Genomic DNA, 23,539 nt, shown 5'->3' with positions numbered 1-23,539 from the left:
ACCTAAATAAAACAAAATAAAATAAAAAACCTCTGTTTAGGCCTTTAGCAAAATATTTTGGGGGTAATAGTAATTGTCATTTGTAAAAAAGAACTAAAATCAGCCAAATGGTGCAATAAGAACAGTCTCTAGTTTGTTTTTTCATCTCACATGTGATTTAGCTTAAGTAACTTGATATATTCTTTCATAGAATAACAGCACCTGATTAGTTTGGCATTGGTGAAGAATGTGGTCTGGATAAGACAACTGAAGCTCAAACATTTAGGGACCAGAGTTTTTACTTTTAATGGAAATAATACAGAGGATCTCAAAAGTCTTAGTGTAGTTGTAAGCTATTAAAGCATATTAATGCTTAAATCTGTACTAAGACTTTTGGGAGGCACTAAAATACAATTATAATCATTTATGTGTATAATAAAAGTTATACATGGAAATAAGGATTGTCCTTCAAAATCATTCTCTATACTCTTGTTCTAGCATGCCTGTCTTTTATAGCCTTAAATCTGGAGCCCTTGAACTTGGATTTTTTAAAAATATTTTGATAACAACAAAATAATTGGTTTTCTTTTAATCTTATGTATTTGATTTGATGCATTTAAAATCGATATTTCAGTGGTCCACAGGTTCACTAGAATACCAAATGTATTCCTGGCACACAAAAAAAAAACAGGGACAGAATCTTTGCTTTGAACTCTTTTTTGGAAATTGCTTTCAGCATCAGTTTATGAGCCATGTAAGGAAATTAATCTTGTTATTTTTATAACAACACTGCCTTTAAAACTGATATTTAGTTCTGAACTTGATCACCTAGCACAGGGCTGTTCAAAATGGGGGCTGCAATCATATGTGGCCTTTGTGAGTTTAGTAAATGCTTTAGTAAACAAAGCTAACCTATAACAGACTCACTAAAATGGCAAATTAAAATATGTTGTCTATTGTTTCAATAAAAACTTTTAATAGTAAGGTTGGAGGGTATCTAGATGGCTCAGTGGCTAGAGCACTGGCCCTGTGGAGTCAGGAGGACTTGAGTTCAAATTTGACCTCAGACACTTGATAATTACCTGGCTGTGTGACCTTGGGCAAGTCACTTAACCCCTTTGCCTTGTTTTAAAAAAATTGCTTATCTAAAAGTAAGGTTGGACAACCTTGACCTAGTGTGGCAGTCTTGGCTCTGAATGACTTAAATATTTCCAAATACTGAATTTCCAAATATTTTCAAAACTGAAATCTAACTTCAAGCATGAAAATTTACCACTGTTGAGAGTTGTTTTTTTTTAATGCTACATTTTCTGATGATTGTTCCAAAAGGTAATCTTCCAAAATGTTTTGAGCAATGACATCATTTGAATGAAGATATAGGGGGATGACTATTCTGAAAAATCATCATTTGAATATGCACATTCATAGAATTGTAGATTTAGAGCTAGAAGTGACTCTCAAAGTTAACTTGTCCAACTTCACTATTCAAAATAAGAAAGTCAACTTTATTACCTTTATAACCACATCTTGTCTTTTTCACATTCTTCCTTTAGTAAAAATAATATTATAATATTGAAGATAATTTAACTTGGGACCATCATTATAAGCTGTTTTTGTACTATTTTTGAAATAGGGATTCTTTCAGGTTACTGGGAATATTTAAGATTTGACCTGATCTGGGGCAGCTAGGTGATGCAGTGGATAAAGCACCAGCCCTGTTCAAATCCAGTCTCAGACACGTAATAATTACCTAGTTGTGTGGCCTTGGGCAAGCCACTTAACCCCATTTGCCTTGCAAAAACCTAAAAAAAAAATTGACCTGTTCTTCAATTGATTTCCCCTAGATTATTTTCTTGTTCATATAATTTAGAACTGGAAGGACTTAGGAGGGAATCTTCTCATTTTACAAATGAGTAAACTGAGGTAGAGGTTGGTAGAAGTCTGAAGCTGGATAAATGTCTTAGTGTGCTATTCTGTATTAATCTCTCAATGATTTAGAAAAAGCCTAATGATAAATGTATGCCCAAGAAAAAAAGATTTTATAAGATGTATATAAATTCAGACTAGATTTTTAAAAAATTAATGATAATTGTTAAACACAAATGTATATGCACAATGTTCATCATAATGTTTGCTGCTGAGGGGAGCAGGGTAGGAAGGGAGGGAAGAAGGAAATTATGTAATATAAATATGCATATGCATGAGGATGAATGTTGAAAAACTGTTAGAACATATAAATTGAAAAATAAAATACCGATTGGAAAAAATTAATGTTAATTCATATTAAGAGATGAAAGGGGGCGGCTAGGTAGCGCAGTGGATAAAGCACCGGCCCTGGAGTCAGGAGTACCTGTACCTGGGTTCAAATCCGGACTCAGACATTTAATAATTACCTAGCTGTGTGGCCTTGGGCAAGCCACTTAACCCCATTTGCCTTGCAGAGAGAGAGAGAGAGAGAGAGAGAGAGAGAGATGAAAGGGTAACTGTTTTCTTACAGATTCTTTGGGTGATATGAATAGGCTATTAAATTCAATTAAATAATTATTTTTCAAGTCCCTCCTTTGTTGTATATTTTTCATCAAGATTCCCCTAGTTGTTAGTGCCCCTAACTTTGCATTTCTATTTATTTTACATGTACCTATCTGAGAAAATGTTGAATTCCCTCGGTAGAAGCATAATCTCCTTAAATGGAGGGACTGCTCACTTATATTTCCCCAGTACTAGTACATAGCAATCACTTGATAAATTCTCATCCATTGTGAAGAAGTAAGTATTGTCATGAATCACTGCATTTGTCACTTATCTATGGGAACTAAATCTGTATCTTTCAACTTTGGGGATCTTTCAGTGTAAAAATGGCTAAAAAGAAAAGATTTTATAATTCTTTCAAATGTACAGGAACATGCAGTGTGCCTTAAAACTGGTAGATGAGACAGAAGGAATAACCATAAATAACTTGTCAAAGATTATATGAAAACAATAGTCATATCCCTGGACATTGAAATTCCCTTGATATTGCAGCCTTTGTGTTCTGAGTTTTCCTTTTATTCTTTTATATGGAAAGAATTTTCAAGCAAAAGATATTTATTGCTCTAAATGTCTGAGGCAGAATTAGATGAGGATCTTTCATTCCTATGCTAATATAGTCAAAAGTAATTCAGAGTTACTTAAAGAATTTTCTTCATGCCTTACTTCATGAAAAATTGTAGGGGTAATTAAGAAAAAACAGGAACAAAGTCAAATGAACTGAAATAATAGATTGTTAGGTTACTTTTGTGTATATTGTACAGTAGCATCTAAAAGTCATAGGATCATAGATTTAGAGTTAGAAGGTATCTTCAAGGTTGTCCAATCTTCTCATTTCACAGATAAAGAAATGAAAGGTCAGTCCTTTGATTCCAAATGCATGCATCTTCCAGTTGTGGTCTACTGTCTCAGCAAACAAAACATTCATAACCAAACTGCTAACTTTCACTATCTTTCTTTAAAAATGCCATGGAAATGGGAACCAAATTATAGGGTGCATTCAAGAATCTAAACTAAATTTATGAATTAAATACTTTTAAAGAAGTTAATTGCTTGTTTTCTTCCTCTTTAGGTTTAACAGGGAAAATAATGTATACTCTTCAGTCAATTGAGATTCAACTTTTGAAGAATTCTTCTTTGAACCTCATGGATTAGCTGGAATTCAGACTGTGAAGCCCTTGCTGAGAAGAGCTTTGATCAGACTCTAGCTATGGCCAGCAAACGGAAATCTACCACCCCTTGTATGATACCAGTAAAAACTGTGGTGTTGCAGGAAACAGAAGCAGACCCTGTTGAAGGTTTTAATGAGGGAACTCAGCAAGAGTTACCTCCTGAAACACCTACTGTTAATGATGCTGTTAACAACAACAATAATAATAATGGAACACTATCTAATGGGCATCGAAGTACTTTTGATGGTGATTCTTATATATGTAAACATTGTGACTTTGGATCTCAAGACATGAATCAGTTTATGGGACATATGAACTCAGAACACACAGACTTCAGTAAAGATCCCACTTTTGTATGTATTGAATGCAGTTTTATGGCAAAAACCTCTGAAGGGCTTTCACTCCACAATGCCAAATGTCATCCTGGTGAAATCAATTTCATCTGGAATGTGGCCAAACAAGACAATCATATATCTATAGAGCAAATCATCTCTGATATCACCAGCAGTCACGACCTTTCAGGGGAGTCCTATGAAGAAGGGATAGATGGACAAGCTGAAATTATCATTACTAAAACTCCAATTATGAAAATAATGAAAGGGAAAGCTGAAGCCAAAAAAATTCACATGCTGAAGGAGAACTTGCCGAATACATCTGTTGGAGAGAATTTACTAAGTCAGCCCCCTGGGGAGAACTTAGTCAGTCAGTCAGTTGGTGAAACTGAGATGAAAGAGAATGACCATTCTTTCACCAATGGATCTGTTCCAGTCAGCCAGGCAACCAGCAATCCTGTGAAAACTTCACATGCTGCCAATGGCCCACTAATTGGAACTGTGCCTGTTTTACCTGCTGGCATAGCTCAATTTCTGTCTATTCAACAGCAACCCCAAGTGCATACACAACACCATCACCACCAACCACTGCCCACATCCAAGTCACTTCCCAAGGTGATGATTCCATTGAGCAGCATTCCAACATACAATGCAGCCATGGACTCAAATAGCTTCCTGAAAAACTCTTTCCATAAGTTCCCTTACCCAACCAAAGCTGAGCTTTGCTACTTGACTGTTGTGACCAAGTACCCTGAAGAACAACTAAAAATTTGGTTTACTGCCCAAAGATTGAAGCAAGGTATCAGTTGGTCCCCAGAGGAGATAGAAGATGCAAGGAAAAAGATGTTTAACACAGTTATCCAGTCAGTACCTCAGCCTACAATCACAGTTTTAAATACCCCTTTAGTTGCCAATGCTGGCAATGTCCAACATCTCATTCAGGCTGCCTTACCTGGTCATGTTGTTACAGGACAACCAGAAGGTACAGGTGGATTACTGGTTACTCAGCCAATAATGGCCAATGGGCTACAGGGGACAAGTTCCTCTCTTACCTTAGCAGTTACCTCTGTTCCCAAGCAGCCAGCTGTTGCACCGCATAACACTGTTTGCTCAAATACTGCATCCACTGTAAAGGTGGTAAATGCTGCTCAGTCTCTGCTCACTGCATGCCCAACTATAACTTCCCAAGCTTTCCTAGATTCTAGCATCTACAAAAATAAAAAATCTCATGAACAACTATCAGCTCTGAAAGGTAGCTTTTGTAGGAATCAGTTCCCTGGACAAGGTGAAGTAGAGCACTTGACCAAAATTACAGGCCTCACTACAAGGGAGGTTCGAAAATGGTTCAGTGATCGAAGATACCATTGCAGAAATTTGAAAGGTACTCGAAGCATGTTACCTGGAGATAATAGCTCTATGATTATGGACTCCACACCTGATGTTACATTCACTTTGTCACCCAAAGCACCTGACCTAGCCTGTGTGACAACGGCCACAACACCAGGGATTCATCACTCAGCCAAACGGCAATCCTGGCATCAGACACCAGATTTCACCCCAACAAAATATAAGGAGAGAGCACCAGAACAGCTCAGAGCCTTGGAGAGCAGTTTTGCACAAAATCCTCTTCCCCTTGAAGAAGAAGTAGACCGATTGAGAAGTGAAACCAAAATGACAAGAAGAGAAATCGATAGCTGGTTTTCAGAGCGACGGAAAAAAAAGTCTGCAGAAGAGAACAAAAAATCTGAGGAAGCAGCTTCTCAAGAGGAGGAAGAAGCTGAAGAAGATTGTGGTGAAGAGGATCCTGCTGATGAGTGGAGGATTTCAAATGAGAATGGCTCTTCAGAGGTTCCAGGTTGTGACCATCCTCGAGTGGAGCGGAAAGTCAGCCCCATCAAAATCAATCTCAAGAATCTGCGAGTGACAGAGGCAAATGGCAGAAATGAATCAGTTGGACTGAGTGCCAATGACCATGAGGATGAGCAGGGTTTGAGCAAATCCCTGGAACAGCCTAAGAACAAAGTGAATTATAAAAAGACTGCTCAACAAAGGCATTTGCTCAGGCAGCTGTTTGTCCAAACCCAGTGGCCAACAAATCAAGAATACGATGGTCTTGTCTCCCAGTCTGGCCTGCCAAGGGCCGAGGTTGTCCGCTGGTTTGGAGACAGCAGATATGCACTTAAAAATGGACAGTTGAAGTGGTATGAAGACTATAAGCATGGTAACTTCCCCCCTGGACTATTGGTCATCAGTCCAAGCAATAGAGAGCTTCTTCAGGATTACTATAAAACACACAAAACACTATATGAAGATGATCTTCAGAGCCTATGTGACAAAACTCAAATGAGCTCACAACAGGTTAAACTGTGGTTTGCTGAAAAAATGGGTGAGGAAACCCGAGCTGTATCCGACACTTGCAGTGAGGACCAGTATTCCAGCACTGGAGAACAAGCAGGAAATCACAAAGGGACATGTGACACCTATTCAGAAGTGTCTGAAAACAGTGAGTCCTGGGAGCCCAGTGGCCAGGAGATCAGTTCAGAACCTTTTGACACACTGAGCCCTCAGGCTGGAATCCAACTAGGTAAGGAATCCTAGTGTATCCTGGGAAGTTTCCCAGACTGCTTGTTCACTCTTCTCAACTGTTGTGGTCTGGTGATCAATATCAATGCCAGTTTGAGGACTGTTGATTTTAAGGCTCCTGGGCAGGATTTACAACCTGTTCCAAGGAATATCTGGTGCACAATGAGAATATAATGAGGATGAGTTAATGTGATGCTGGAAGAGGAAGAAAAAACTGGCCCTTTATAGAGTTGTGCCAGTGCTGGGGCAAGAACTTAATGTGCCTAAGGTAGTCTCTCCCAATGGCCCTAGAACTTGGTTCCCTTAACGATAAAGTAGAATTTATGAGTAGGAAGTGATGCCAAAAGTTCTTGAGAGATAGATATATTCCTTCATGTTAAGGTTTTGATTTTTTTTTTAAAGTTTTTGCAAGGCAGTGGGATTAAGTGGCTTGCCCAAGGCCACACAGCTAGACAATTATTAAGTGTCTGAGGTCGGATTTGAATTCAGATACTCCTGACTCCAGGGCCAGTGCTCTATCCACTGCACCACCTAGCTGCCCCAAGATTTTGATTTTTCAAGTGCTGTGTGGAGAAAGGGGAAACGGAGGGAATTCTAAGAAATCCACAATGCAAGATTAATGTGTCAGACCAAAAAAAAAAAAGGATTTTTAATTGTCTTTATGTCAAATATGGTAAGTTTGGCAAAAATTTAAGAACTACTTTTTCTGCTGGCCTCCCTCAAACTGATGAGAAAGAAGATAAGGATTTTAATTGCTATCTAAGAAGATAAGGAAATGAGAAATTGCCTTCCAGTTGGGGGATGCATGTTCATGGAAGGAGACAGTATGTCAAAACCTTAGAGAATCAGAGTAACATAGACCTTTCACCAGCCAAAATTATTTTTCTTCCAGTGATAAATGTGATATTTGACCTTATTTTGTGAGCTTGGATTTACACAAAGCAAGCCATATCTAGAGGTTGATTATTTCTTCTTACACCAGGGACCCTTAACCCAGGGTTCATGTACTTGACTTTAAAAAATATTTTTGTAACTATATTTCAATATAATTAAGTTCCTTGGAAACTTTAGGTATTTATTTTATACATTTATAAATATTATTCTAAGAAGGGCTATAGGCTTTTAGCAAAATGCCTAAGTGTTCCTTTACATTCAAAATTTTTATAAAAACCCAACCTGTCTTTGATCACTATTATTATAGGGAAGGAAGAGAAGAGAGGAAATTTAAAATTATATAAATTCTAATTTACAAGTTAGATATCTCCTTCCATTAAATTTAGCCATCTTTGCTATTTAATGATTTCTTTGCCTGTAGATAAGAGAAAACCACCTTAATTCAATAGAAATTTTTCTTTATGTCTGAAACCTTTTTGCTCTTAGTACTTTCAAACAATGAACAGGTCCTTGGCTTCTGAACAAGTGATTTATTAAGCATCAATTCTGTTCCAGGAACTAGGCTAGCCACTGGGAATACAAAGATAAAAATGAATCTATTTCTAAGCTTAAGGTCCTCACATTTTGTGTACTTTGAGTGACTCTCTTTGGCAAAGGTAGAACTGCTAGTTAATACTTATATCTTTTTCATCAATTTGTCTCTAGGAGATCTCTATCTTTTTAATCTTAGGGAAGTCAGTTAATCACTGAAACCTACTATTAATTTCATGACTAGACTGCTCTCTCACCCCAGGAAATCTTGAGATTTTCTTTAATCTAAATCACGAAAGTTTCCTTAACATTACTCCCTCCTCAGCTTTGTTGTAAGTTGCTTTACATAGAATAAAGATTATCCTTTAGGTGTAATTGCTGTAGAAAGACCACTGATTTTAGCTCAGAGGATAGGTTCAAATCACACCTTTGATGTTTTACTACCTGTTTAATTTTGGGCAGCTCTTTAACTTCTCTGGAGGGTAGTTAAATGGTTTTAATGGACAGAATGCTTGCCCTAAAGCCAGAAAGACTCATCTTCCTAAATTAAAATCTGGCCTCAGACATCTACTAGGTGAGTGCCTCTGGGCAAGTCATTTAACTCTCAGTTTTCACATCTGTAAAATGACCTGGAAAAGAAAATGGCAAACAACTCCAGTATCTTTGCCAAGAACAGGCCGTCTTTGAAATGAAGGTATTGAATTAGATGACCTCTAAGGTCATTTCTAGCTCCAAATTTATTCAATCCTATTGTTGTACTCCCAAAAAAGCGAGTCTGAGACCAAGCTTTGAAATTTGGGAGTGGTGTTTATTATGGACTGTGCAGAGCTACATTTGCCTCAAATCACACCGAGTGTTCAGAAGACAAGGTTTTTATAGTATTGGGTGGGGGTATCGTGGGCAAGGAGGGTACAGAAGCAGAGATGGCAGTTAGATATATTTGTTCCAGCTGCATCTGGGGAAGGAGGGGGCAGTTTTGGGAGGGAGCAGGAATTTTGCAAATACAGCCAAAGGATTGGGTTAAAAAGAGCATTTTGCAAATCTCACATAAATTTATGATATATCTCTTGACCCCCAGGGTCAATTATTGGGGTCCTGTCAGAATGTTCTCAGACCTAAAGACCAAGACAAATTGTATTACTGAGGAGTTTCTCAGGGCCCAGAAAGTGTCAAGGACCCCCTTTACACAGGAGTTACACAAATATTAATATTGTACTTCACTAAAGTTTAGTACATATATTATCACATTTAATCTTCACAAAATGCTGTGAGATAGATGCTATTTTTAATCTCCATGTTATGTGTATGAATAAGGAAACTGAGATGGAGAAAGATTAATTGACTTTTCCAGGGTAAGAGAACAAATAAATATCAAAGGAGGAATTCAAACCCAGGTCTTCCTGATTTCTCTTTATAGCATTCTTTTCATTAGATTCCATTTCCTGTGAAGCTATCAATTCCCCAAGGGCTTTTTAGCTCTTTAGTCCTAAGATTTCTTTTAAGTACATAATTTGTTGCTGCTTTTTTTTCTTTCTTACATCATTGCCATTTCCTAATGACTACTGCCCCACCCCCAACAGTATCCTTCCTTGCAACAAATATAGCCTACTTCAGGATCACTTGATCAATAACGTGTATTATAAATGGTTCTTAAATAATCAATCCATAGGGGCAACTATGGTGGTACAGTGGCTAGAGCACCAACCCTGGAGTCAGGAGGACCTGAGTTCAAATTTGACCTCCAAGCACTTAATGATAACCTAGCTGTGTGATCTTGGGCAAATCACTTTAAACCCCATTGCCTTACCAAAAAAACCCGAAAACAGTCCAGAGTGATTAAAATTATTTTTAGTAAGATATCTTAACAAAAGGACCTTCTCTAAAGGGGAGAGGGGCCCCAAATCCAAGAAATGTTAGTTCTTACATGCACTTTGAAATCTTGTTCCCTCTTTGTGCCAATCACTGGCCGGGGTCAAAATCTAAATGATAAATTTGTCCCTATACATTTTCCCCAACCTGCTCATGCACAAAGGAGGACAGACCCTAGGTTAAACTCAGAACTAGATGAAGCAGATCTGATCTAATCTCAGGTTCTGATCAGGTTGAACTGTCTTTTGTCTTACACTCACTTAATCTGCCCATAGGCATCAATACAGGCAGACCCCAGCCTTTGCAATATAAACTAACAATCTCCCTTCACATTCTTGTGGAAGCCAGACCTACATATTCCTCACATATAGAAAATTTGACATTCTCTCCAATCTTCACAACCTCTCATTCTTGTCCAAAATAAGAATTAGGAATAAAAGATAAAGCAATTTCTATTCTCTCTAGATTATAGTAGTGGAAGTGGTTGTCTTTCATATTTGAAGAGGATCATGTCATATATCATCATATATATGATGATATGACTTACATGGTTATTATAGTGAGGGGAATGTTGTACAGAGAGATTCTTCTTACTGCCTTTTCCAGAACCATTTCACTCTTTGGACTGATTTGATAGAAAATAAGACTTTTGATGATGTCTGGATGCTGTGGGAGTCCTTGGCCTTATGAATGTGGTATCAGAGAGGCCCCACTACAGCAACACGGGAAAAACACCAGTATGTGATTTTTTTTTTGAGATAAATTGTCAGCAGTAAGATATATGCAAGCCTATCTATAGGGCATTTTCCCTCAGACCTGCAACCATAGTCCCCCCCCCCCCCCAATCCAAAGACTTTGGTTTCCTAGAAACTGCCTGGAGGGTCTTGGGAATAACACCTCAGCATCATTTTGGTCAGAACTATAATGGTATCTGCTCATTTTTGAGCCTCCAACTTTTGTTCTTTACTAAAGAAAACATTCTTGGCTCTAGTAGGAATGCCCCCAGCTATCCCACTTAATCATGCCCCCAGGTCCCAAAAACCAAGAACTGGGGGGTCCTAATTCCATTATTCCTAGCTGGGGTATCCAGGAGACTTAGACCTGCTTTGATAACTTTAATTTTTTTTCAAAGAACCCTAATAGCTATGTGCTTATTTAGCACTTCCTGTTCCACTCCCCCAACAGGAGCACTAGCTAACACTTTCCCCCTTCTCACAGTCGCAAAGAAACCAAAAAACAGGTTTACTCTAGCAGGGACAAAAGGGAGACCTAGCTCCATGTTGCAGTAGAATTCAGCAAGACTTGAGGAATAGAGAAAAGTAGGGTAGTAATGTGTGTAACTGTGTACCCCTGAGGGGAAGAGTCCAGCTTCCATCTGGGGCCAGTTCTGTCCTCCTTAGAAGTCCCTTGGAGCAGGGATTTGAGACTGGAGAAGTATTCAAGCAGGAGGAGGCAGCCTTTAGATCAGCCCCTTGGAAAACTTTAAAGGGGAAGAAGTCAGAAGTGATCGACGGGGGAATATAAAGAAAGAAGACTAAAATTGCCAAAAATCTCAAGAGGAGGAAAATTAATTAAAGATTTTGAGCATAAGTCGATAAACCCACAGGTTGCAGAAAACTTTACATATATTATTTCATTTAATCTTCACAAAAGCCCTATGAGGTAGATGCCTGCAGATTACCTAAAAGAGTCCAGATATCAATGAATAAATTTTGCAAGGCAAAGAAAAATTGATACATGAGAAGGCAGATGACCCTGTTGATTCACAAAAGAGCATGAATCCACAACAGGCTATTCCTGAATGATTTAAAAGAGAAATAAGAATTGTGAAAGAATATATTATAGCCTGCAGAGCAGAAATGTTTGGCAGAATAGAAAAACTTGCCATGGTGGTAAAGTCTCACCAGAGAAACAAGAGAAAATTACTGAGTGGGAATACACATACACTGAAGTGAAAGACAATCTGAAAAAGAAACAAAAACCTTTAAGGTTTTAAAAAAAATGACAATTTTTAATATATTTTTAAGCAAAACATAATCTCTACAATAGAATGGGTAGAGAAAAGGGGAGGAAAGCAAGTAAATAAGGCCAAGGACTGTGCTAGGGGGCTTTATAAATAGTATTTGATCCCTATAGCAGCTCTCTGAGGTAGACACTTTTATGGCCCTGGTTTTACAGGTCTGACAGCAGGTAAGTGACTTGCCCAGGATCCCACAGCTGAATCTGGATTTTAACTCCAGTCTTTCTAACTCCAGGCCCAGCACTTTATCCAGTGAGCCACTGAACTGCAGGATTATAGGACTCCCAGGCCACAAGTCAAAAAACTTGAACTCCAAAATAAATAATTGAAGAAAACTGCCACAAAAGTACAGTTAATCCAAACAACCTAATATGCATAATGTTCCAAAAGTGAAAACTGCACTAAGACTTTTTTGAGATAACTATATTGTTTATGTCAGGCAAATCCATACATCATTTTACAGCTATCACCCCATACCCCTTTGTGAGAAGAGAGGTTCACAATCATTCCTCTTAAGTCAATATTGTATACTATATTAATCAAATTTCTGGTATTTTTCAATATTATTTTCCTTACATTATTCATGTAGTTATTCTTACTTTATTCTATCTCAGGTCATACAAGTCTTCCTGAGTTTCTCTAAGTAGTTTCTATTTTCTATTTTTTTTAAGTTTTTTTTTTTTTTGCAAGGCAAATGGGGTTAAGTGGCTTGCCCAAGGCCACACAGCTAGGTAATTATTAAGTGTCTGAGACCGGATTTGAACTCAGGTCCTCCTGACTCCAGGGCCTGTGCTTTATCCACTACACCACCTAGCCACCCCCTATTTTCTATTTCTTATGACATAATGATATCCTACCCATATCATTCAGATACAACAAATGGTTAAGCTTTTCCTAATTGATGGGCATCCAAAATGGGTACAATCTACCTTTTTTCTGTGAATATGAATAAAAAAGAATATTAATTTTAAAATATAAATTTTGCATGAATTTTTAAAAAATTATCCACAATTCTCAGGGATAAGCTATTAAATCAATATATGTATTATGGTAGAGTGAAATTGTCTGTTTACTTGTAATTACTATGTGTTATTATGACTATTAGCTATAACTACATAATTATTAGCATAAGGAATATTATAAATAATAACTATGAACACTTTGCTTTTCCTAATCAAAGTAGCATGCTTTTGTAAGGCCTAAACACAATATTAATACCAGAATAACAGTCTTTTCACAATGTTGTTGCAAAGCAAAGTAAATAATAAACAATATTAGTATAAGAGTATTTTTAGTGTTGTTAGTCAAAGTAAATGCATTTCATCTTCCTATTATAGCTTGAGTTTTTGCCAGTTTTCTCTGGTGGAATGGGTGAATGGTGCTCAATAATTTACTAGATAGATAACCCTTTTATATAAACCTTTGATGTGGTAATAGGGAGTGTGCTTAATTGTAGTACTAATGCTGACCCTGAGTCAACATGAGAGAACATAGTATTAAATGATTCTTTTTGTTTTTTAAACCTCAAGTCTTAAAGCTGAAAACATGGCAAAGGAGGCCTTTTTCATCTGACAGATTTCTAAAATATTCTGAATTTCCCTTGTAACCTCAAGCCCAACTTGATGTTGAAAAGATAACCTTTAAGGTCCTTTATAGTTCTATTTTTTTCTATAATTCCAAGATTTCAAGAATGAAATGTTTCAGGGGCAGTTAGGTGGTGCAGTGGATAGAGCATCAGCCCAGGAGTCAGGAGTACCTGAGTTCAAAACCGGTCTCAGACACTTAATAATTATCTAGCAGTGTGGCCTTGGGCAAACCACTGCCTTGCAAAAAAAAAAAAAAGAATGAATGTTTTGGGTGTCAAGACATGAAGAAATGGAAAATATATTTATTATGGAGTCTGAACTGAAAGTGTAGTGCCCATATTTGTAATGCTAATGTTGATCTCTTCAGCATTTACCACTTGGGAGGCAATGTAGTATACTGAAAAGAAGACTGACTTTGAAATAGGAGGACATGGGTTCAAATACCATTTCTGACTCTTATCTCCATGACTTTGGGTAACTGACTTAACCTTTCTGAGCTTTCCTCTCTTTATTTTCCAATTGAAGATGTTGATCTCTGAAGTCCTTTACAGGTATAGATCTAAGTATAGAGGGATAACAAAGGATATGTGGCATTTTATTAAGTATAAAGTGTGGGGAAGGGGAAATGCTCACTTTTTAATGATGATTTTTTTCTTTTTTCTTTTTCTCTCTTTTTTTTGGAGGGGGGGGTGTCACAGGCCTCAAATGACTGTCATAGGCCTAGACAGAAAACATAGAAAGAAGGCTACTGATTGTCATTAATCTTCCTGTTTTGGGAATGCTTTTTAGTCAAGGTCAGAGAAGGTCAGAGAAGACATCAAGTCCTGTGGTTTATTAAAAGGCTCCTCCTGTTTCGTGTGCATTCAGGACTGAAAACTGCGAAACAAAATCAAGGCTGCAGTAAAAATATGAGTAGAAAATTAGACTGCCTGCTCATCTTAGAGGAGGAGGAGGAGTAGTGTTCTAAAGAGCCTGAGAATAGCATGAAAGACAGTGTGAATAAAGGAGGTCACAACATGACCTTGACCCAGATGCCTGTGGTTGTCAGGCCAAAGGAGGCTTCATGCAGCTCTATTATGTTTAACATATTGGATTTAGCCAGCTAGCAGCTCTCCCTCCCTCAACCTGCAATTGAGCTGAACTTGGAAGTTGAGGCTACTTAGCTTTAAGTAAGCCTTCAGGGGCAGCTAGGTTGCTCAGTGGATAGAACACTGGCCCTGGAGTTAGGAGGATCTGAGTTCAAATCCAGCCTCAGACACTTAATACTTACATAGCTTGTGACCTTGGGCAAGTCACTTAAACCCACTGCCTTGGAAAAACCAAAAAAAAACCCAAACAAATTAAAAAAGTGAGCCTTCAAACAACTCTTAACTTGAGATGTGATAATTTAAGATGCTCAGATTTTTCACACATATGTGTTTGAAGTCTGTTCTGATACGTATTTTGTGTATCTTTTTTTCTGATTCCAGAAGCAGATTGAATTTAAACTGACTACTATGAAGGATCTGCCAAATGTGGGAAGATGTCAAATGGAATAGGCCGAATCTGAACCTCTGCTGCAGAGGCCAGTTACAGTACCTGCTGCTGTGAGACTTTTAGCCAAGCACACTGGGGAGAGGCTGTTGGGGAACTCACTGGTCAGCCCAGAGCTCTTTACAGCCAATTTAAGATGATATGCTGAGTTGGGGAGAGCAGGGTTCATGTCAAATTCTTCCTCCCACAATATAGGACCTCTTTTTTTGCCTTCCAGTGGATAAAATATTTCATATTTCTTATTCATGTACAACAGAACCAACTTTTTTTACATATACATCTGCCTATACACATTTAATAAAACATCAGATTATAAATATGTTCATTACATAGAAACTTCTGATTAGCAAAGCAGTGCATTTCCTTTTTCTTTATGTTTAGTGTCTGTTCTCTGAAGGTTGATATTACTACATTTACTCCTCTCGAAATCTTTGATCAGGGGGCAATGCATTGAATCTAGAGAATACAGACTTTCTGGAATCTTTTCTATGGACCCTTTTCTGAAAATAATTCTGCTTTGTTAAGCAATCTCTGACCAGCAAGTCCATAAGCAACAGTTTTGTTTTGTTCTTTTTTCTGAAATGATAGTTCAATAGTAGTCATTTCCCCCAAGGTTAAAAAAGCAAACCAACTTATTGGTTACTTGATTAGTTTCCTTTTCATAAAAGATTCTAGATCAATTATTAACTATTTTTCCATTATTGGCTTAAATGAAGATGTATTTGTTCTTAACTTTTTCACATGCCAGCTTTTTAAAGCTAGAAGTGTTCCAGTATTAGATAAAAAGACAAAATCCATAAGTAAAAGCACAAAGCCACTATGTATAGCACCTTTCACCTGAGGATTTCAAAGCACTTTATAAATATTGATCTATAAATCCTCATACTAACTTGGGAAGGATAAGATGTAATAAACATAATCACCACTTTACCAGTAAGTAAACTGAGAATGAGAATGACATTAAGTGACTTTCTTAGTTATTTAAGAATAGTCCTCAGTTTAAAGTCAGTGGTATAAGGCTTCCCAATAAAATAATAATCATCTTGTTATTGTAACCATGAATTCTACTACTACTCTCTCCTTGTGAATACACAAGATTTAATGATTAAGGATAGAAATCATTAAGTATTTATTGATTTTTAAACATTCCCCTCAACTTGTAACCAAATATGGTTTATTCAGTTTTATTCTGTAGCTTATCATTTTTTGCTGACCTTAAAACTGATATTTTGGAAAATTAATTGAAATTATGCCTTTTGAAGTATGGAATAATTGTTTGAATGTACCATCTATTTTATTTATACAGAGTTCCTCTAATTTAAGTACCAACTTCCATGGGATGAATGGAAATACAGCTGATCTCATTTCTAGTATCTCAATATATATTGCAAGAATGGACTGGAAAACTTCTTAGGTGATTTGCAAAACTAACCTGTCCAAGCTGATTAGGGGTAACTGAGCAGTGTTTACAGTTACTTCCAGAGAATTTCATAGAATGTCAGAGTTAGAAGGGACCTCAAAATCATCCAGTTCCCTCATTTTACAGAAGAGGAAATTTCTATGAGTTTAAATGATTTGCCTAAAGTCTCCCAACTAGTAGAAAGGAGACTTGAATCAAGTTCTCTGATGCCAAGTCTAGTGGTTGCTACAGTGTATACCATTCCATTTCCTTTGCCTTTTCTTCAGGAAGGTAATGACTGCCAGCTCTTTAGGGTAGAGTTAGGGAGCAGGTGCCAAAGCTTCAGGGTCTAGAATAAACTGGGATACAAGAAATCCTGAAAAATAAAAGTCTGTGGCCCTGTGATATGTGGCCAACCGAAAACAGGCAAGTAGAAACTTAAAAGAAAATTATGTTAGAAATTGAGTGGCAAGAACTGTGGCTGGCTGACAGAAATCAAGCATGCCCTTCCTTCAGCCCTCACTATCCCAAGTAAGCACTTTGGGATCCACTTAGCAAGTCACAAAGTTAAATTGACCTACAGTAAAGTGCCTTTTCTGGGAGTCACAGACATTTTATTCTGTGGTCTGGGAGAACCCGCTCTTTGAAATCCAGAGGCCTTTCCATTATTTATTCCAGAGCCTAACCCCTCAAGCTCACCCATTGGGTTTTTTGATGGGGGGGAGGGGTTGAGAATTATGCACTCTGTGTTGCATAAGCCATTGGTGTGGCCCTGATGGATTATGTTACATGTTATGTCAAGAGCATGGATTTGTGAGTGATAACTTCCTCCAGAGAACAAATACATGATTTTTTTCCCTAATGTTTGTATAAATGCAGGTTAATTTATATATGCACATATACAGTACAAATACTCATTTGATATTTCCTTGTAAAATGTACATATGTGCATTTTAGTAAATGAATAACATAGAAAAACAGCTTGTGCATTGAAATGAATGTTTTTGTATTTATTTGTACACTGAACATGATGGGGAGAGGCAAAAAAGAAGACCAATCTCAATGTATCCCACTCAAGAATCTCATTTCCAAAGTGACAGCCCTTGAAACATAAACACTTCCATGGTTTCTTCATGTATTAATTACAAAGTTGTACTGGAGAATATTTTCTTGGTTCTTTTATTCAAGATCATATTAAATGTATTAATCCAAACACTCTAATGGAAAAAATTAGTAAAAGAAAGTTGCAGTGTTGGAGCAAATTCAGGACAAAGTTCACAGACCACACTGTGGACATGAAAAATGCAGATCCACTTGCAGAAAAAAAGTTCAGTGGAAGGCTTAGGATCTTTTTAATATTGTGAACTTTTTTTCATGAGTGTTAGCCCTCTCAAGTGGCTATGACTTAATGACTGCAAGGTCAGCTGTGAGACAACCAGGAAGGAAAACTAAAATGGAAATCACAGGGATTCTGCTCATCTTTGTATCTTGAGTTATGTTCAAATATTTGATAATTATTCTTACAATTTACATAAGCAAGTGATGAAGGAAGTAGTTTGATTTCAGATCCATGTACTTAAAATGAAATAAAATAAAAAAGATTAATTCTGTGGGTGTCAGAGGCCCAATGCCTTGGGTACAAACCTCAGGAAAAACCAGAACTGAGTAAAAAACTGCTAATTAAAAGAAAAAAAGGTTCATGAAATGGACAGCTGGGTTTTAAGGTTTAAATAATGCAACCACTGTAGTATTCTAAGACACTTTGCCACAATTTTGTAAGTAGCCAAAGTGTTGCGTTGTCTTCTAGGTGAAGACTGTCTTTTGAATTGGAGGTTAGAGAACCGAGAGTTGAATTGGTCTTTCTTGAGGAAAAAAGAATGTTTTATAAGCTGACGAGCCTTTCACTTCCTCTTCCCAGTATGCACTTGGACTTTGGAGAGTAGTAAGATTATGAATATTATGTTTCTTATTGCCTGTTTTTTTAAATGTTTGATTTTTTACATGAAGATATAGATTCAGTTTTCATAGTTGAAACCAGATGTTATATTGAAGGAAATATGGAATAATGTGGTATGCTTTTGGTACTTTTGATTACTTGTTTGAAGTTTTGATTGTAGAAAAGATTTGTGCTTTAAGAAATCTCATTTTTAAATAGGTTTTTAAAAAATTAGATTACTGAAATCTGATCTCTTAGCACTTTGACTTTTTGTTCTTGTTAATTGAATGCACTAATAGTTAGACTGCTTCTCTGAGTGCTGCCTCATTTCTAATACTTGATCCCTTGATTCATACACTTAGACTTTAGTCCTGATTTACTTATGATTTGCTTGGTTATTTGCACTGTTTTCTGAGGACAAAAGAAGTCTGCTTAAGGTATTAGAGGGGATCTTTCCTTGATTACAAGTATGGGAGCAGTTATTCCTGCTCCCCTCTTGCCTGGGATTCTGACAGAAATTCAGGCTGGCATCCTGGCAAGTGGTAGACTCATTCATCGAGTGAGCATGTGATGGCTTCCACTTTCCTCCAGCTTCTTGGACGTGGTTCCTATTATCTTTCTCCTCTGGGTGTCAGAATATAAACCTGCCTTAAGTATATGAATATTCTTCCTTTTCTTGTGATAGCTTGTCTTGAACCCCATGAGCTCTTATCTTCTTTCCTTTTTTATGGACCAAAAGAGTTTGGTTGGGGTTAGCAGGCAGTAGTAGTTTTATGGTCACTCAGGCAGTCAGCCCCAAAGGATAGAAAAGAACTTAGAGAATGTTTTTTTATAAAGCACTGCGAAGCCCTTGACTGTACAAAAGCCATGTTGCTGTTTCATAAGTCCATGTTTTACTGTAGGGTTGATTAAGTTCTTTCTGCCTGTACTGTGCAGAGAAGAGAGCAGGATCAGGACTCACTTCCTTCAAATAGATATATTGCTGACAACTGTGCTTTGTGCAGAAATGCAAGAAAATAAGCATTCAGGTATCATAATAGAAAAGAAAGAATTGTTCATCTGGGAAGACTTCCATTAAACATGTTTTTCAAGAACTTGAGGAGAGGTAGTTCCATCCAGACTTCCATTGCTTACACTCGATTAGCCTCCCTTCTGCAGACTTCTGTTACTTATCTAGAGTAATAAGGGTGACTGGAAACTCAGTCTCCTTTTATTACTTTTGAATGCAGAGAACCCATTAGGAGTTTTTATTTGATAAAACTGATAAATATGTATGGGTAAATATATACAAACCCAATAATACTCTGCAGTATTTATAATAATCAGATGTGGCTGAGGATACCACCTGTCTATGGAAAGCTTCACTTTACTTTCAGAGAAGAGATAAATAATTCAAGTCTGTCTTCCAAAAGCTACTATCAACACTGTAGCTAATATACCATTCACCAATTCCTGAAGCCCATATGTAATTTGACAAGTTGTATCCAGGTTGTGGAAAAATCTTTAATAAATAGTAGGAAAACCTAAAATAATTGTATACATCAGGTTACTTGGTTTATTTATGCTGTTATATGTGAAGATAAAAGCCTAATTGTGAATGAGTTTCTGCTCAGATTACATGTCATTCTCATAGTGAAGCTATTCATGTTAGTGGGAGGAGAAAAAATACCTAACATTTTTAATTTTTAAATGTAGGTTAATGAGCACATGGATAGATTATTGGTTAACTAAAAAAAGGGGCCCCTTGCAATGTGACCATCCTTTATGAAGGCTAACATAATTTTTAGTTTTCTTCTAAGACTTGAATTTTTTTTTCTCCCATTTGTCAATTCAACATACTCCCCAATGTCTAAGTGTGAAACATGGTGAATGGGTAGCTGAATTTGGCCAGCTTCTTTGTTCTCTTGGCCCAGATAGGTAGAGCCCTTATCACCAAAAATAATGACCAAGTAGGAAACTTAGCATGATGTAGAAAGGAGAAGGACTGACTTGCCAAAGATTCTTCACAACAGTATATTTTTTGGTATGAGTGGAAAGACTTGTAGGAAGTCCAAGTTTTATCCATTTTAGGCCTGAATTTTTTTTCTTTGATTGGTCAAGGAGACAAGATTAGACATTTATGTTAAAAATCTTTTAATATACAATTATTTGAGGGTGGCTAGATAGAGCACCGGCCCTGGAGTCAGGAGAACCTGAGTTCAAATCTGGCCTCAGACACTTAATAATTACTTAGCTGTGTGGCCTTGGGCAAGCCACTTAATCCCACTCCCTTGCAAAAAAAAAAGATATAATTATTTGGAAGACAGTCTACTTCCCAAGACAGTGGGAAGAGTGGGATCACTCTTCTGGGAGAGGTTCAAGGGCAACCATAGACAAGAAGTCAGGTTTTAATTAATCCTTTTTTGGGTGGATTTCAGAAAAAGAAAATTAGAGGAGAGGGAGAGACACAGTAATAGCTTGACTTGGATAGTGCACTGAAAACTTTTTCATATAACTTTGTCCCCCTTTTAAAGGGGTATCATGATAATTTGATGACAAAAATAAATGGAATATTCAAAATCATTAGGTCCACATTCTTAAAAGTGTTTAACTCTATTCAAAGGGTGCCTATCAACTCTTAATTTATATTTCAAAAAAATATCTCCGCTTCCTGTTAGGAGTTTGGTGGAATAGGAGTTTGCTGGAAAATGGAGATTACAACCAGGAAGAGTGATTTTTACACTCTAAATACTTAACCTGATAACCAACCCAATTGTTTTCAAGTGGGAGTTAAAGAAGGGCAAGGTTAATCTGTGGTACATTTATAATTCCTGTTTTGTCCTTAGACCTAAGAGTTTGCTTTGGTTGTGCCAGTCATGGCCTGTACCATGACTGTTATTTTAAAAAAAATTTAATATCCCAGAACTCTTCCCCCTGTAGATTTCTCACCAAAACTTCATTTATAAAACCTTTTATTAAAAATGACCTACAGGTAACTTCCAGAGAACAGCCCTACTTTTTTCTCTTCTCTTACCTACTTGTATTCTAATTTGAGGTTCCTTATATACTTCAGGAAGAAATTTTGAAAAAGTTTGTTAAACATTTTGCTATTGCAAGACCGACCACTAAGAAGTAGGCTGGATTTAAAACAATTCACCAGTTCAAAATGGAACTGTTTCTGGAGATTTATCTGAAAGGTAAAGAACTTTAACTAGACTAGACTCTTTTAAGAGGCCCCTTTAATATATAGTAGAAACAAGTCTTGCTTTAGGATTCTAGAAGATGGGGGGTACGAGGTATGGTAGAAAAAACAGGGGGTTAAGATAATGGCACATGTTGATAATAATTTAGCCTTGTGTGAAGATAACTTTTTTTTTTACTATGGGTAAACATTTTTTTACAAGTTTAAAACCTGCCTTAGATTGAGGCTGTGGGTTCTTGCTACTGCCTACAGTAGTAGCTTAGTTAGGTGCAAATTAACCTACAGTTGGTCTCAAGGGCTAGCACTCCTTACAGCACTTAATGCTCCTAAGTACATTGTGTATTTCCCTAAATCCTGTATATGTGGACTTGATGTGGGGAGGGCATAAGAAATTGTTTGTATAGTTCGAAATGGTTCTAAATGGTACTTCAGACCTTGATTATTCCTAAATAAAATACATAAAACCATTTTCTCACATTCACAGATGTTTTTCTATAAAGGGAGTCTGAATTTGTAGTAAAGGTGGATGTTGGCAGGTGATATTCAACCCAACCTACATCAGCTCTGTTGTGCTGGTTTCTATATGTAGTTGCAACATTTGACTTCAGCCAAAGGCTCTGAAGCCCACCAATAGGATCATGTATTTGACATGGAACAACAGCATATGAACAAGCTGAAAGGGGCTGTGATCTTGCTAGTCCAAACCACAAATCCATGTTATTCTTCCCAATCGTACGGCTTTTGTAACTGCAGCCCAAGCAGATTTTGCCAATTTCCATAAAATTTTTTTTGAAAGGGAGTAAAAGCCTATGTTTAAACCTTATCTGCTAGACCATGCCCGACTTTCCAAAGAAAAGCCTTTATTCCATCTATATCCCAATGTCCTCATGCCAAGCTGAGGTGCCTTAATCAAACTACTACACATGAAATTGTCTTTTGTTGAAAAAAGAGATTAAAGTCTGAAATAGTACATAACAGTTCATTCCTGTTAAAGTTCCTGAGACAAGTGTCAGAGAATGGCTTTACTTTATTCTTCTTAGTATTGATGCTGCAGAGTAAAGATTTTCCTGTCCACCTTGAACCCTCCAAAGCATCTTTTATACCTCATGGTTAAAGCTACAAGAACTAAATTAGTCTTGTAATGGATAAAAATAGCAGAAATTGAAAAGGAAATGATATGACCACTCCAGAACCAATCTTCCACAGTATCCCTGTTGCTTGATTGTGAAAATGTGACTATTGCTTTAGGGAAAGGCTCCAAATAAGTAACCCTCATGAAAAGTGACCAAAGGACTCACTGAATTGAATGGACTGAAACGATGAGTTCAAGCTGATAGAGAGGAGGATTAGGTTAATGTCTCTCGGCTCTGTTGGCCTCTTAATTTTGCAGTGTTCATCTGAAGTAAATGGGAAACTATTACTGCACGAAAAAGTTCTTAAAATTTTAACTTAGAATTTGAGTTTTCTGTTTAGAAACATCAAAACAATCTACTCAAAGACAAGTTACACAAGGTCAACCATTACTTGAGAAGCTCGGTAAGAAATGACTTCATCTCAGCCCTTTGACAAAATATATACTATAAAGAAAGCTTGCTAATAAATTGAGGTATTTATTCATAAAAACTAAACTTGTCAGAATAAATGAACAAAGTACATTTTGTAATGAAGTAGACTTGACAATGGTATGCACCACCATCCGTCCTCACCATTTACTAATCAAGAAAAGCTTTCTCGTGGCATCAAGATGTTACCATTTTTGTAATATTAAAAGCCAAAATGATAGAATGGAAAAAAAAAGAGTCAAGGAATTTCAAAAACCCAAAGCTGATTCTAATGAGAACTGACTCCTATAGAGTAATACATATTCTGAGGTTGGATTATGTTGCCCTATGGCCTGGGCCTTCTTTTCATGGGAGCATTGGGAAAGATCATTTTTTTTCCTCATGCCTATGCAGTCAGTTAATGCCCCCCAGGAGGTAACATCAAGTATGAACATTT

The 23,539-nt window shown here is 37.0% G+C and overlaps 1 protein-coding gene across 10 annotated transcripts in view; it reads left to right on the top strand.

Annotated features, from left to right (window-relative positions):
* Nucleotides 1-22,018, top strand: part of ZHX3 (zinc fingers and homeoboxes 3) — a 185,865-nt gene extending 163,847 nt beyond the window's left edge. For 9 of the 10 annotated variants that reach the window (XM_074211978.1, XM_074211979.1, XM_074211977.1 and 6 more), the window contains one exon: nucleotides 3,578-14,955. In XM_074211978.1, coding sequence (XP_074068079.1) covers nucleotides 3,716-6,607 — 2,892 coding nt within the window. In that variant the 5' untranslated portion in view covers nucleotides 3,578-3,715 and the 3' untranslated portion in view covers nucleotides 6,608-14,955. The other variant, XM_074211986.1, reaches the window with a different exon arrangement.
* The last annotated feature ends 1,521 nt before the right edge of the window (nucleotides 22,019-23,539 follow it).

The sequence above is a fragment of the Macrotis lagotis genome, chromosome 1 (genome assembly GCF_037893015.1).
Source record: "Macrotis lagotis isolate mMagLag1 chromosome 1, bilby.v1.9.chrom.fasta, whole genome shotgun sequence".
Classification (NCBI taxonomy): Eukaryota; Metazoa; Chordata; class Mammalia; order Peramelemorphia; family Peramelidae; genus Macrotis; species Macrotis lagotis.
The sequence above is the reverse complement of the archived record's forward strand: the minus strand, read 5'-3'. Positions and strand labels throughout refer to the sequence as shown.